Source organism: Sminthopsis crassicaudata, chromosome 3, assembly GCF_048593235.1.
Source record: "Sminthopsis crassicaudata isolate SCR6 chromosome 3, ASM4859323v1, whole genome shotgun sequence".
Lineage (NCBI taxonomy): Eukaryota > Metazoa > Chordata > Mammalia > Dasyuromorphia > Dasyuridae > Sminthopsis > Sminthopsis crassicaudata.
Window position 1 is genome coordinate 303,371,848 of NC_133619.1, and position 13,967 is coordinate 303,385,814.

The window sequence follows — 13,967 nt, forward strand, 5'->3', positions numbered from 1 at the left end:
AGGAATAAAGACTTCTTGCTCCATAAAGGACATAATAAAACCAAAAATGAAGCAACTATACATGTTGGGGAGATAGTACTATTTCTAAGACTCTACTTACATTTAAAATAAGAATTAAGATGGTCCCAGAAGGGGAGATAAAAACAAATGGATTACTGGGTTTAAAGCTTCATTATGAAATTTTTTTCTTTTAGATTTGCTTCATCTATAAAAGCTAACACTAGTTTACCTATGTGTATATATATATATATATATATATATATATATATATATATATATATATATATATACATGTATATATACACACAAATGTACAAACATATATATAATGTATACATATACATATATATGTATGTGTGTGTGTATATATATATATATATATATATATATATATATATATATATATATATATATATATGTTTCTATTCCTCATACATGTCATCTTATGGCTTGTGATCTCCAAGAATCAGAGTTGTAAAATGAAAGAAACTTCAGAAGCAATTATTAAATAAGGAAACTGAGGTTCAGAGAAGTTAAGTGATTTGTTCATCACCACACACATAATGAACATCATGGGTAGGATTTGGGTCAAACTCTGTATTTCACATACTTCCAATAAAACTTTCTCTTAATTCTTTCTTACCACTCCTCCCCAAGCCACTTGAAGCTCACAGACACATGAACAGTGATTTATTAACATAGATACATAATCTTGAAATGAAATTTATTTTTTTTGGGGGGGTCACTGATAATTATATTTGAAGCCAAATCTGAGCAACATCTGTCTTCTTGGGATTCAACCCTGGCAAGGATCAACTTAAAAAACAGTAATTAGCTGTTTGGGAGTCCTTATATTACCTTAAAAAGCCTATCCTACTTGCTAATTAATGGCTAAACATCCTACATATAGGAGAAAATATTTTCTGACAAAAATAGACTTAATGCCCCAAATACATGCAATTTGGGAAAGGTAAGGCAGTTCTAAGTAAAATATAAAATATTGTTTCTTCCTTGAGAGAAGGGCTTGGTAGGAGGAAGGGTAGAAATAATGAGAACTCTTAGAACTGACAAGACCTATGACAGAGGGGAGAGGTGAATTTCAGCAACATAGGTATAAAAAGTCTTAAAATCCCAGATCTCTTTAGCCCTGAGACATTCCTTTTATTGCTATTCATTTAGAAAACATCAGGTGTTCAATTAAAGAAAAACCCTCAATAGGACAAAAATAGTGTATCTCTATGACAGCATGTAGACACAATATACATACTTGCTTAAAAAAAGAATAATTATAATAATTACATAACTATATTAATTATAGAATCATAGACATAGTGTTAAAGCTGATATGGGTCTTAGGAATGATCTAATTGACTGTTTACTAAGTAAAGAAGTAATTATAGCAATCAATCCTGAAAGCTTTTAATTAATTAGCAGTATGAATTTTATTTCTCTAGGCCTCAGTCACTTAGTAAAAAGCAGTAAGAAAGTAAATTGTATACAAAAAATGCTTAAAAAGAACTATTTTCTAGTTAACTTTGAAAATAAATTTGTTACATACCACAATATGCGTCTGGTCATAGGTACTTTGAATTTTCCCATTTCCTTTATTTTTAGCTGATATACCAGGAAAAAAAAGAAATATTATTTTCATCTCACTAAGTATAAAAATCAATTGATCACTTATTAAGACAACTCAGTCTCCATCTCTCACCAACTTTATTTTCATCCTTTTTTTAAGCAATAAAATTATTATATATGGTCTCAATATTTTTTATCTGTTATATATACCTGTAATATGAACTCTGAGAACATTAATGAAATATTATTTCTTTCATGTCTGCCAATCTTTGGAGACAGAAGTGTTTTCTACAATCCCATCCTACCCCTTTATCAATAAATGGATATGGTTTTATTAGTCTATGTACAGGTAATATTGATGAAGATATACTTTTTGTTAATGATTCAAATCACTAATTCTACAACTATGTCTAGAAATAGAAGAAAGTGCACCAAAGAGCTATATGATAGGACATTATCTCCCATGTCAATGGAATTACTTACTATCCCTTTTTCATTCTGTCTCATATCGATAATGACATAAATTGGTCTCTTATTGTCTTCAAGTAACTAAGTAAAGACTTGGACAGTCATATTCCTCCATGATAATTATCAAAAGTCTCAAACCTTTAAAAAAGTTTATTCTTGTGGTACATTACAGATTCACTACTTTTAGTGTTTATTTTGAAAATTAAATACAAAAATGAGAGAATTCTATTAAAAGCATATTTAAAACTTTAATATAATCATGGCAATGAAAAATATAGATCTGAGGAAAGTGACACTTGTGAGTATAATTCTTCTAATTGGAAGGGATCAAATATTCTGAAAATTTGCATTAATAATTCTCATACAATCAAAGCATAGTTTCATTAATTATGTCTATTCATATAAATAGTGTTATCAGATATATGCCTGGAAAAAAGGATGGGCTAGTAATATAGTGATAATGACAATTGATGAATAACAATGCAACCCATTGATACCTACATAAAGTGAAGAAGACCCCGATAGCATATTGGTTTGTATATATTTATGGGAGAACTCAAGGGAAAATACATTTCATAAAATATGCTAAAGTACTATTTGTAAGACATTGAATTTATAAAATTCAACGCATGCCATTTTGTATTTTTAATTAAAAGTTTCTGAAAAAGGATTAATTAAAAAAAAAAAAAAACAGTGCCAAGGACTTACTTCCTACAACAGTCTTGTGATTAAAAATCCTGCTCCAGAGTCCACCTTCTAAATTATCTTTCACTCCAAATTCATAAATAGTATTTGGCTTCAGATTCTCAACTACTGTTTCAGTGGCTGGGCATAGTTGAAAAATCCATTTTTTTTCTTTGTCTTTTTCCCGATAGCGAACTGTATATAATCTGTTGAATAATAACAGTAATAACATTATGTCTTACCACCAAATAATTGACACACAATGTTAGTTCTGCCTTTATGATACAAGTTAAATAAAAGCATTGGTTTTGCTTGCAGAGGACACTAAGCTGAAGAAGTTAATACATGTTATCCAGTACTCAAGTCCATTTGCATAATCCTCATTGGTAAAAAATGATTACTTTGTGTTTCATGACTTGGATGAAGTTGGCAAAAGTTTTGGAGGAGAGAAATCTTACTTCTGGCTTTCACCTTCCAAAGAGCACTTGAGGTTCCCAGCTCTTTCCAGGGCATCAAGTAATCATTTTCCACCCATGAGGAAAGCCTTATAGAAATGGTCTTGAGTTCCTTAGATCATACATGTTGTACTACAGATTCAGTATTCAACAAGATTTTGACAGGTTAGAAATATGAATAGCATCTAATAAGATAAAATATAATAGAAATATATATAATACCATTGAGTTACTGAATTCAAAAGTCATTTATTAAGTATCTATTCTGAGCCAGACACTGTATTAGGAACTAAAGATACAAAGACTAAAAGAAAAAAAGTCCCAGCCTTCAAAGAGTTTATATTCCATTAGGAGAAACAAAATTTACATAGAAATATAAAATAAGTACAAAACTGGATTTTAAAGGAACTTCAATAAATAGCAAATGGGGTAGGGGGATCACAATAGATTTATTTTAGGAGGTGGTATTTAAACTGATATTTGAAGAAACTAAGGATTTTATGATATAGAGGGGTAGTGGTGGTAAGTGCACTCTAGGCACCAGAGGCAGAGATTATAAAAGCAGGAAGAACGAAGATAGAATGATCAATATGGGAAAGAGTAAGTAAGACAGTTTGACTGAAATGTGTAATATTCTCTTTAAAATGTAAAGTTCTCTTGTTGAGGTTTTCTTGGAGTATCTGGGAGCAGCCTTCATATCAGTTCAGTAATCACCACACCAGTAGCCAGGGGTTAAAGTCCAAATCCTTTATTGTCTCTTTCAAAGTCTTGTCTCCTTTCCTGGGGCCTGGTTAGCTTTCTTAGAAGCCTATCTCTCTCTCCTTGGTTTTGAGAATTTGAGCTCCTGCCTCCTACTCTGTCCTCTGAATCTCTCCGAATTCAAAGGTTTGTGCTTCAGCCTGCAGCCACCTCAAAGGTGGATGATGGAATGAATCTGTCTCAGTCTCTGAGAGCTTCTAGGGCACTTGTCTTTTCTGGCCCTGAGAGCTTCTCCTTATGTGCTCCATATTGAGTACAAACCAATCATTATTTCACTAGGAAACCATTATTTGTTGTAGGATTAAATCAGTGCTAAACTAGATTTAACCAGTGTCTCCTTAGTTCCACTTAGTACCTTGTTTCAAGTTCTGGCCCATAACATCTCCTTATAGGATTAAATCAATTATGCTGAACCATGTTGTCTCTATCAATTCCACTAACTAGTATCTTGTAAGAATCCTTTGTTTCAAGTTCAGAGTTCTGGCCCATAACAGAAATGTGTCTTCTATTGCTGTATCCAAACTCTATCACCATCACTTAGCAATAAATCCTCCTTTGAAGTTCACTCTAACCAAATTTATCATATTTCTCTCCCTCACCACCTCACCCCCCATCAAGGCATTATCTAGAGTTCAGTGGTTGTTATTCAGTCATGTCTGACTCTTCATGACCCCAAGTGGAGCTTTCTTGTCAAAGATACTAGAGTGGTTTGCCATTTCTTTCTCCAGTTCTTATCACAGATGAGGAAAATGAAGCAAATGGGATTAAATGACTTGCACAGGAAGTATTTGAGGCCAAATTTGAATTAGGGAAGATCAGTCCTCCTGATTCCAGATCTAGGACTGTATTCACTGTGCCATCCAGCTGTCTTGGTGGGTAACTAATACCTACCTAGTGCCTTGATATGTTTTCAACCCCAATCCCTGGGTTCCTACTAGTGGACTTCAACATATATGTTGATGTTTCCCCAAGAATTCCAAACTTCCAGTTCCTTAACTGACAGTTCTCATGATCCACTCCTCTCCTCTACCTCAGCTAAACACAGGGATGGTTATATCTTCGATCTTGCTATTGCATTCAGTTATGCCATTTCCATTTTCTACTAATTTGAAATGCATTTATCTAATTGCAATCATCACAATTCCATATTTCTCTATGCTATATTGCTTCCAAGCCTATAAAGTTTGTGGTCTCTAATTACTCCACTATTAAGCATTTTCTTGGAGCATCACCACTCCTGGTCGTATTCTCCATTTGCACAACCTTGATCCTGCAGTGAGGCAGCTCAATTCCACGCTATCCTCTACTCTTGTATCTTTTGCTCCATTGTCCCTTAGCCACTCACATTTTGCCAAGCTCTAGGATTGTATTACTTCCAATATCTATATCTTTTGCTCTTACATATGTGTTGTTGAACAGAATTGAATGAAGTATGGGAGGAGAATAGGGATTAGGTCCCTGCTTCTATCACCACCTAAACTCAACTGATACATTCACAGAATATTACCATAGATGACAAAGTTTTATTGTGCTTATTATTTGTTAACACTTAGCGATGTCTTTAGAAAGTCTATATAGCTCTCTGATTGAGTTGGGAGTAATGGTTTTGAAAGAAAAATAATTCTTGAAGGAATTCAAATAGCTAAGACCAAGAGACTTTTGGCTTGGTAGTTGTGGTGAATCCAGATGCAGAGTAGGCATGTCAATCTGCTTTTACTGAAAATTGAACCTATTATCATTTCCCCTCATCTCTATACTTTCCATATCTACTATTAATGAATAGTATATATTGTATAATGAATAGTCCTTCTATCTAAAAAAATGCCTGATTTTCTTCTATCCTTAAAAAGAAAAACAAAAAAAGCAAGCAAAAAACCCAAGCTTCTCACTAGATCTTATTATCCTAGTTAGTTATGTATCTCTCCTCAGTGCTTCAACTAAACTTCTTGAAAAAGCCTTCTGTACAAAATACTTCAATTTTCTCTCCTATCTACCTGTCTCATTCTCTTAAAACCACCTGCCATCTGTTTTGCAGCCTTGTCTGTTAGGATTCTTACAAGGTTCTAAGTCATTGGAATTGATAAAGACAATAATTATCTAATTTAGCATGGTTCAGTATGATTGATCTGTTCCTACTAGGGGATGTTATGGGCCAGAACTTGAAACAAGGTATTAAGTGGAATTGAGGAGATAATGATTCTCTAATTGACAAATACTTAGTACTTACTGTAATTCCACAAGATTGACACTTTAAGAGAGCATATATAAGGAGGAGCTCTCAAGCCCACTAGTGGACAAGCCCACTCTTGGAGGCGGAGACAGATTCATTCCATCTTCCACCTTTGTTGTGGCTGGAGATTGAAGCAGAAACCTTTGAACTTTGGGAGATTTAGAAGCCAGGATTCAGTCGAGGAGATTCACAAGTCAGAGAAGGCAGCTCAAGCTCTTGGAACCAAGAAGACTACTGAAGGCCTCCAGAAAAACTAGCTAAGCTCCAAGTGAAGGAGATAAGATTTTGAAGGAGGAGACAATAAAGGATTTGGACTTTAACTCCTGATTGCATTTGGGGTGATTACTCTGAACTGAAACCAAGGCTGACTCCAGAAGCCCCCCAAGAAACTGCTTCAAGAGAACATTATATTTTACAGAAGAATATTACACTTGTCACTCAACTGAACACATTCCCTCCAAAATTACCATTGATATCTTAATTGTCAAATATGATGGTCCCCTCTCACTCCTGATATTTCTTAATCTCTTTACAACATATATTAGCATTGACAATCCTTTATTTCAGAATATTCTATCCTCCCAGGGTTTTCTTGATACTGCTTTTGATTTTCTTATTTCTCTCACCTCTCCTTCAAATGAGATAATATTTGTAAATCTCTTACCAGTGCCTGGTACATAGTAAATTCTCTTTCCTTCTTCTTTACTAGATCTTCCTTTAAATAATGATCAATTACTGCCCAAGGTTCTTTACTGAATTCTCTTCTCTTTTATTGCTATTCTCTCTTTTGGTGACTTTATTAGCAGATTTCTTTTTTGTTTGCAGATAAGTTCTATATCTACAATCCCATTCTCTCTCTCATGCTCCAGTCCTTCAGTACCATCTTCCTGGTGGACATTTTGAACCAGATGTCACATACACATCTCAAACCCAGTATGAACAAAAAACCTTCATTATCTTTTCACCAAAACTCATGCCTCTTCTTCCAAATCCCTCAATTTTTTGCTGAGGTCATCCTTCCTATCACTTCAATATCATCCTTAATTCCTAATTATCACTCACTCCACATATCTAATAAGTTTCCAAATATTGTTTGGAATAACAAATCCTATATCCACTCACATAGCCACCACCCCACTCCTCATTGACATTTGTTGCCTCTTATTAGGATTATTTGATCTCCCTGTATCAAGTTTCTCTCCAACTTCAATCAATCCTCCACATAATTGTCAATGATTTCCCTTAAATGAACGAAATCATGTCATGTCATCCTTTTCTCCTCACACACCGTTGCCAGTGTGTGACAATTGACAATTGTCAATCTATTGACAATTTATAATTTTATTACACTCTGTTACTTCTAGGATAAAGTATAAACTTTTATCTTATAATTAAAACTCTATACATCCTATGGTTTTTCTTCTCATTTTTTTTTTACATATTACTCTTCTCCATAAACTCTACAATTTAACCACACTTTTGTTTCTCTTTATACAGGGCACTCCATCTCTGTGACTTTACACTGATTATCCTTGTACTCTTGGAATCTTGGCTTTCTTTCAAAATTGAATTCAAGCAATGCCTCCTTGAGGAGGCTTTTCCTCATCTTCTTAGGTCCTAATGCCTTCATCTTTAAGGTTGCTTTCATCTATTTTACATGTACCTTGCCTATGCCTACATATGTATAGACAAGGATATATGTGTACATAAAAACATATATATATATATATATATATATATATATATATATATATATATATATATATATATATATATATATATATATATATATGCTCTCCATTAAAATGCAAGGTCTTTGAAGACAGTGACTGTTTTTCTTTAAGTTTTTGTTCCTGGTCTTTATTGCAATGTCTAAAACATATTGGAGACCTTATTAATGCTTCTTGATTGATTGAAGAATGGATTAGGAGAGAAGAGAGGCAGGGAGATATATTAGAATGTCATTGCAGTAGTTCAGTCAATAGATGATGAGGGCCTAAACATTTTTCTAGAAATATGAATCCCAGAAGAAAATGCAAGGGAAAAGGGTAAGTTGGAGCAAAGTGTGAAGAAAGTATATACTCAGATAAATAAATACAGTTAGATATAATTATGAAAAGTCTTGATAAGTAGACTGATAAATTTAGGTAGGGAAGAAGGATCTATTAATAGTTTTTCAGGATCAAAGTGGCACAGTGGATAGAGTGTTGAACTTGGAGTTGGGAAGACTCATCTTCTTGATTTCAAATCTTGCTTCAGATACTTTCTAGGTGAATAACTGAACAAGTCACTTAATTCTGTTTTCCTCAGTTCTGTCATCTGTAAAATAAGCTGAAGAAGGCAATGGCAAGCTGCTTTAGAACTTTTGCCAAGAAAATCCCAAATGGGGGTAATAAAAAGTCAGACACAACCAAAAAGAAATGATTAAAACAACAATAGGTTTTGATTAACAAAACACATTACTTTTTGTCTGGGATAGCTTATAAAGGTTTTTTCTACACATTCTAAGTCCTAATTTGTATATTCCTTCATTCACAATCCATTAAAAAATATGAAGTATAAGTTAAGCATATTCACTCATTGATGTTTACCATGAGGAGAATTGAAAAACTGAAAATTACAGTCCTGGTTCAGAATGGTGCAAATAGTAACAGAAATGTTCACAACCCAGCAAGAAAAATGACACTCAATTTTCAGTTTCCAAGCCAATGGAAAAAAATAGCACTTCTGTCAGTGGAAACTTGTTAGAGGAGGTGCTGAAGAAATGATTGCTTTGATATGGAAAATTTGAGGTCAGAAATTAAAAAAAAAAAAAAAAAAAAGGAAACAGCTATCCAGCAAACTCTTTTCATTTGTGTAGGTTTGCATGAACCTACTATGGTAAAGTATTTGTTTTCCTTGCAAACTGTGCCAGAACTAGAGTTTATGAGATTATAACTATAAAATTTGGTGTTCCAGAAGCCCACCAAAGGCATTCAGATTTGAATAGTTGTGGAAGATTGTATTCCTTTAAGAGAGTTTTAGTTGTACTCAAATTTCAATACCCAAGAAAGAATAATCCCCCCTTGAACTACTATTTGCTTATATAAATCTACTGTGTTGGGCTAAATTCTAAAAAAGTAACTGCAGGCATATCTGAGGGAAGAATCTAGCCCCTAAGCCTGCTTCTAATTACATTTATTTACTATTTTGATGGGTTGGTTTCTTTTGTTTAATGTCTATAGTATTTGTAAATCTTTTTGATACTCATTTTTTTTTTTCTCAGAACAGTACAAGGGTCCAAACCATGGAGGAAATGCCCACTTGAATATCTTTACTAGCAAGGGAGAAGGAAACAATGATTAATGGAACTTCCAAATGATTCAAGAACCTTTATTTCAGTCACTAATTTCTAATTTTCTGTTTTTTACCCCCAACAAAATATTTGTGGAAGATTTCCCCCATTATCCATCTGAAGCACTGGTTGGTTTGAACTCTGAGGAACATTATGCCCTACCAGATAGGTGGATCACCTGAAATTTCATGATTCTGCCATTACCTCAGCTTTGCTTATTCAACACCTTCCCAAATACCTCAGCCTTCTCTCCCTTTTCACTGGAAGACTGGAAGATAAAGTACTAATTTATTCCTAAAGCAGTCCTGTATAGGAGGGATCTAGATTCTCCCAGCAACTTTCTGCTTTCCATCTGCATCTTGCTTTGTTTGAACTCCAAGTAACATGATGCATTCCCCAGTTAACTTTTGTGTGTTATTCCACCATTAGATTGTAAGCTCCTTGTGAGCAAAGACTGCCTTTAATTTTTTTTAAAGTCTGCCTTTTTTATTTAAAAGTCCAACCTTTTAGCATAGTGCCTAGCATATAGCAGGCACTTGATAGATACTTATTGAATGGAATGATTGAATTGACTTTCAACAAATGGAATAATTGATTTTGAATTTTATTCCTTCCATTCTGGTACCAATTCTCTGATGGAAATGCTAACAAAGAATATAGTGGTTTATATATCCTATAGTTGAGAAGGGAAATGAATCATCTAGGTCTACAATCTAGTAAGAGGAAAAAACATAGATCATACATGGGATCTCAAAGGAGGTTCTTGTTCAATTATTTTATTTTAGAGATAAAGAAACTGAGGACCAGATCATAGTTACAGAGTATCTGAGGCAAGATTCAAACACAAATCTTTCTGCTTCTGAGTCTGGTGCTGCATCCATCAAACCACAATCCATCTCTTTATACAATTGACTCATTCACAGTAACTATAATACTGGATAGATAAATACAGAAAAAAGTAAAGAGGACTACAGAAGATTCAAGGATGGAAAGATCATGCTAAAATCATGTCAAAACCTACAGAAGTAATTTGATATAGTGGAAAAAAGATGTTGGATTTGGGGTCAGGAGGCCTAGATTTGAATCTTAGATATGACAATTGTTCGTTGTGATGTGTAATTAGGGGGAAATCACCTTCTTAAAGTTTCCATTTATTCATTTTTAAAATGGCATACTGGTTCTATAACCAAATCAAAGAGGGTAGTATTAAGGAAAACAGTTGCTAAACCTAAAAATGCTAAATAGTGTCTCAAAATTTTTTACAGCTTAAAATTACATTAAACTTTTGAGACTTTGGGAATATCCTACATATAAGTTTTTATTCTTATCTAGTAAAATTTTCTGTTACTCCATATAATTAATTCCATTATATTCATAAAGGAGTAAAGAAACAAAATGGTTGACTAATATGCTCAAGGTAGCAATTGCTGGCATAGCCATAAATAGGTTTTTTATTAGGTACAATCCCCTAAGAATTTGCACATCATGCAACATATACTCTTAATAAATCTATAATAGTTTCCATGTATTAGTTTAAGATAGATTACAAGATTATTTCAGTTATTTACTTTTTACCCCATTCTATACCCAATTTTTTATGCAATAAGATAATTTGAAGTATATTTCTATCAATAAATATTTATTCACAAGAGAGGTCCTTTGTGTGAAAGATATTGAGAAAATGTAAAAAAAAAGGACTGAGAAATGAAAAATTGGATAAAATCCCACTCAGGCTATGAAAATTGTGCTACTAGGAATTGTGGAGTGTCTGATCGGGGAAAAGAGTAATTTTTGAGATTGACTGACTGATACAGTAAAACTGAGTAAATCAATGAATATTTTCAGTCAGAAAAATATTTAATAACCACCTACTAAATGTCGGGTGCTGTGTTAAATGCTAGCAATATCAAAGAAAAAAAGGTAAAACCATTATGCATATCTTACACTAACTTTACCCTTATTGAGAACATTTCAAATTTCTATATTCTTTCTGGTTTTAACTCATAAGAGAGGTTAAAGGACTGAAATGGAATTTTAAACTAACACAACTATTTGTTTTCATAGCATTGATATTCAGACTCAAACCATCTTGACCTATAATAACAAGAAGAATGTCTTTTTTCCAGGGCATGCAGCCTTGCTTAGTTATGGGTAAAAGAGGGATGCTTCAGAGTCTGTCAAATGTTGGAGAAATATTTTGTTAAAGCAAATTTGAGTTTGGTAAAAGTGTCATCTTCTTTTGCCAAACACTTTACTATTCAGAATTATGAATACTTTCAAGGAAATTTGATCTTCATTTTTTTTTCTGATTCATCTCCATAATCAAAATGCACTTATGAGAGAATACTGATACTTGAGAACATGGACAAATATTTTCCAGAGGCCTTTTTTTTAACAGTCAAAGACAAATATTGTCAAAGGAAATCAAAATCAAATTTCAAAAATTAAAACCTTAGGACTGAATTCATACCTATTAGAAGAATTTTGAGGTAAGATTATTGGGATAAAATTTTGGTATGTTTATTGGGATTCAAACTTCTGAACCATTATGTTTCAAAGCATTATACAATCTATTTAGATATTTGAAATTAGAAATTGAAACAAAATTGAAACAAAAAAGTGACAAGTTTCCATATTCAATTCTATTATATAAATAATGATTCAAAATTTAGATACTATTTTTTGTATGTTTTTATATATCTAATACCTAGCACAATGCCTCACACAATGAAGACATTCTATAACTATCTGTAATGTAAAGATAAACTTTTATAAAGTAACTATATCCACTCTTTACATTTTTTGAAGTAGCTGTCCCATAGTTAACCAACTCTCAGCATGGTCAAAACAATTCATTATATTTTCCCCAAAATATTCCAAATGTCTATATTTCATTGGGTCATAGCTCCTTATAGTCATCCAGATTCACAACTTTAGAATCAGCCATGACTTTATACTGTCTTTCATCCATTAAATCCAATCAATTGTCATCTTGTCAATTTTTAACACAAAACTCTTTCACATTCTTACCCTTCTTTCTATTGGTAGCTACTACCTGTTTGCCTCTTATCTATTGCAATGGCCTTCTAATCAGTGAAACCAAATTCAAACAGAAATGGGGGCTACTAAACTTCACTTAAAGACCCCTCTGGACAGCATATTGACTTAGAAAATCACATTGATATTATTTATATTTTATTGTATTTTTATTTATCTTGTTAAATAATTTCCAATTACATTTTATTATGTCTTAGATCAAAGTTGGGAGTGTTGGGCGTGGCATATGGTCTGTAGACAACATGTTTGAGACATAAATGAACTCCGTATCTTGTTTCTCCTCTTACCAAGCTATCTTCCATACAGATGCTAAAATTATACCCCTTCAATGCATATCTGACCATGTTGCTCCCTTCCCCAATAAACTTCAGTAGCTCCCTCTCATATCTAGGATCAAGTATCAATTTCTCTGACATCCAAAGCCCTTTCCAGTATGGTTCTAACTCATTTACCCAGGCTTATTATTTGTCCACTTTACATTCCAGTCTAACTGTCCTTTTTGATGTCCCTCACACTTGACTTTCTGTGTCTTTTTTTTCCTACGACATTGTACAGCTTGTCCCCTATATGTAGAATGCATTTTGTCTTCCCTTACACCTTTTCAAATCTTTATTTATGTGTATATATATGTATATATACACATATATATGTTATACATTTTGTATCTACTTATATGCTAAAAGCTCTCTCCTCTGATACACTGTAAGTAGCTTGAGGTCAGGGACTGCTCCATTTTTGTCTTTATGATTATAGCAACAAGTACATTGTAAACTCTTAATAAATGTTTGTTACTTGATTAAAACCACATGCTTATTTTTGTATAAGGAAACTGAGTTTTGATAAATTACCTGTCATTAGGACACTGACTTGGTAAGGTCCAATCATATTGTGGGTTGATAAGAAAACCCCAAGACAGAAAGACTGAGCTTGGTGACAAAGTGCCTACTACCATTTGGAGAGGTTGCCGAGTACGAGATTTACCTGTGGAAGTAATACACAGATTAATTTTGATGATACTTAGTATTTCCACATTTTGAGTAAAGAGAATCAAGTGATTTGCAAAGATAATATAGATTAAACACTTCCAAATTCTTCATTTTCCTATTGTTTTTTACCCAATGGAATTCGACTTCTTTATTCAAAAATGAATTAGAATCTCACCTGAAGGTTTTGAACTCTTGTTGGTTAAAAGATGTGCATGTAACACACACATGTGTGTGTGATACATGTATTATACATACATATGTAGAACTACATATTATATTGATATATATGCATAAAGACTATATAGTATGTACATATATATTTTATATTTCTTAATATTTTTTGTTCTTGAACTATTTAGCTTTGTCATATTTACTTGGCATTAAAATATGCCTTAGTAAAAATCACAGAAAAACAA

The 13,967-nt window shown here is 32.9% G+C and overlaps 1 protein-coding gene across 11 annotated transcripts in view; it reads right to left on the bottom strand.

The window, feature by feature from the left end:
- Positions 1-13,967, bottom strand: part of ABI3BP (ABI family member 3 binding protein) — a 267,293-nt gene that overhangs the window by 127,289 nt on the left and 126,037 nt on the right. For all 11 annotated transcript variants that reach the window (XR_012488058.1, XM_074301043.1, XM_074301042.1 and 8 more), the window contains exons 4-6: positions 13,414-13,546; positions 2,755-2,936; positions 1,559-1,614 (exon numbers count right to left, since the gene is read on the bottom strand). Coding sequence is in view for 10 of the 11 variants with exons in the window: in XM_074301043.1 (XP_074157144.1) it covers positions 1,559-1,614; positions 2,755-2,936; positions 13,414-13,546 (371 nt within the window). In the remaining variant the exon portion in view is untranslated. The remainder of the gene's footprint in view (positions 1-1,558; positions 1,615-2,754; positions 2,937-13,413; positions 13,547-13,967) is intronic.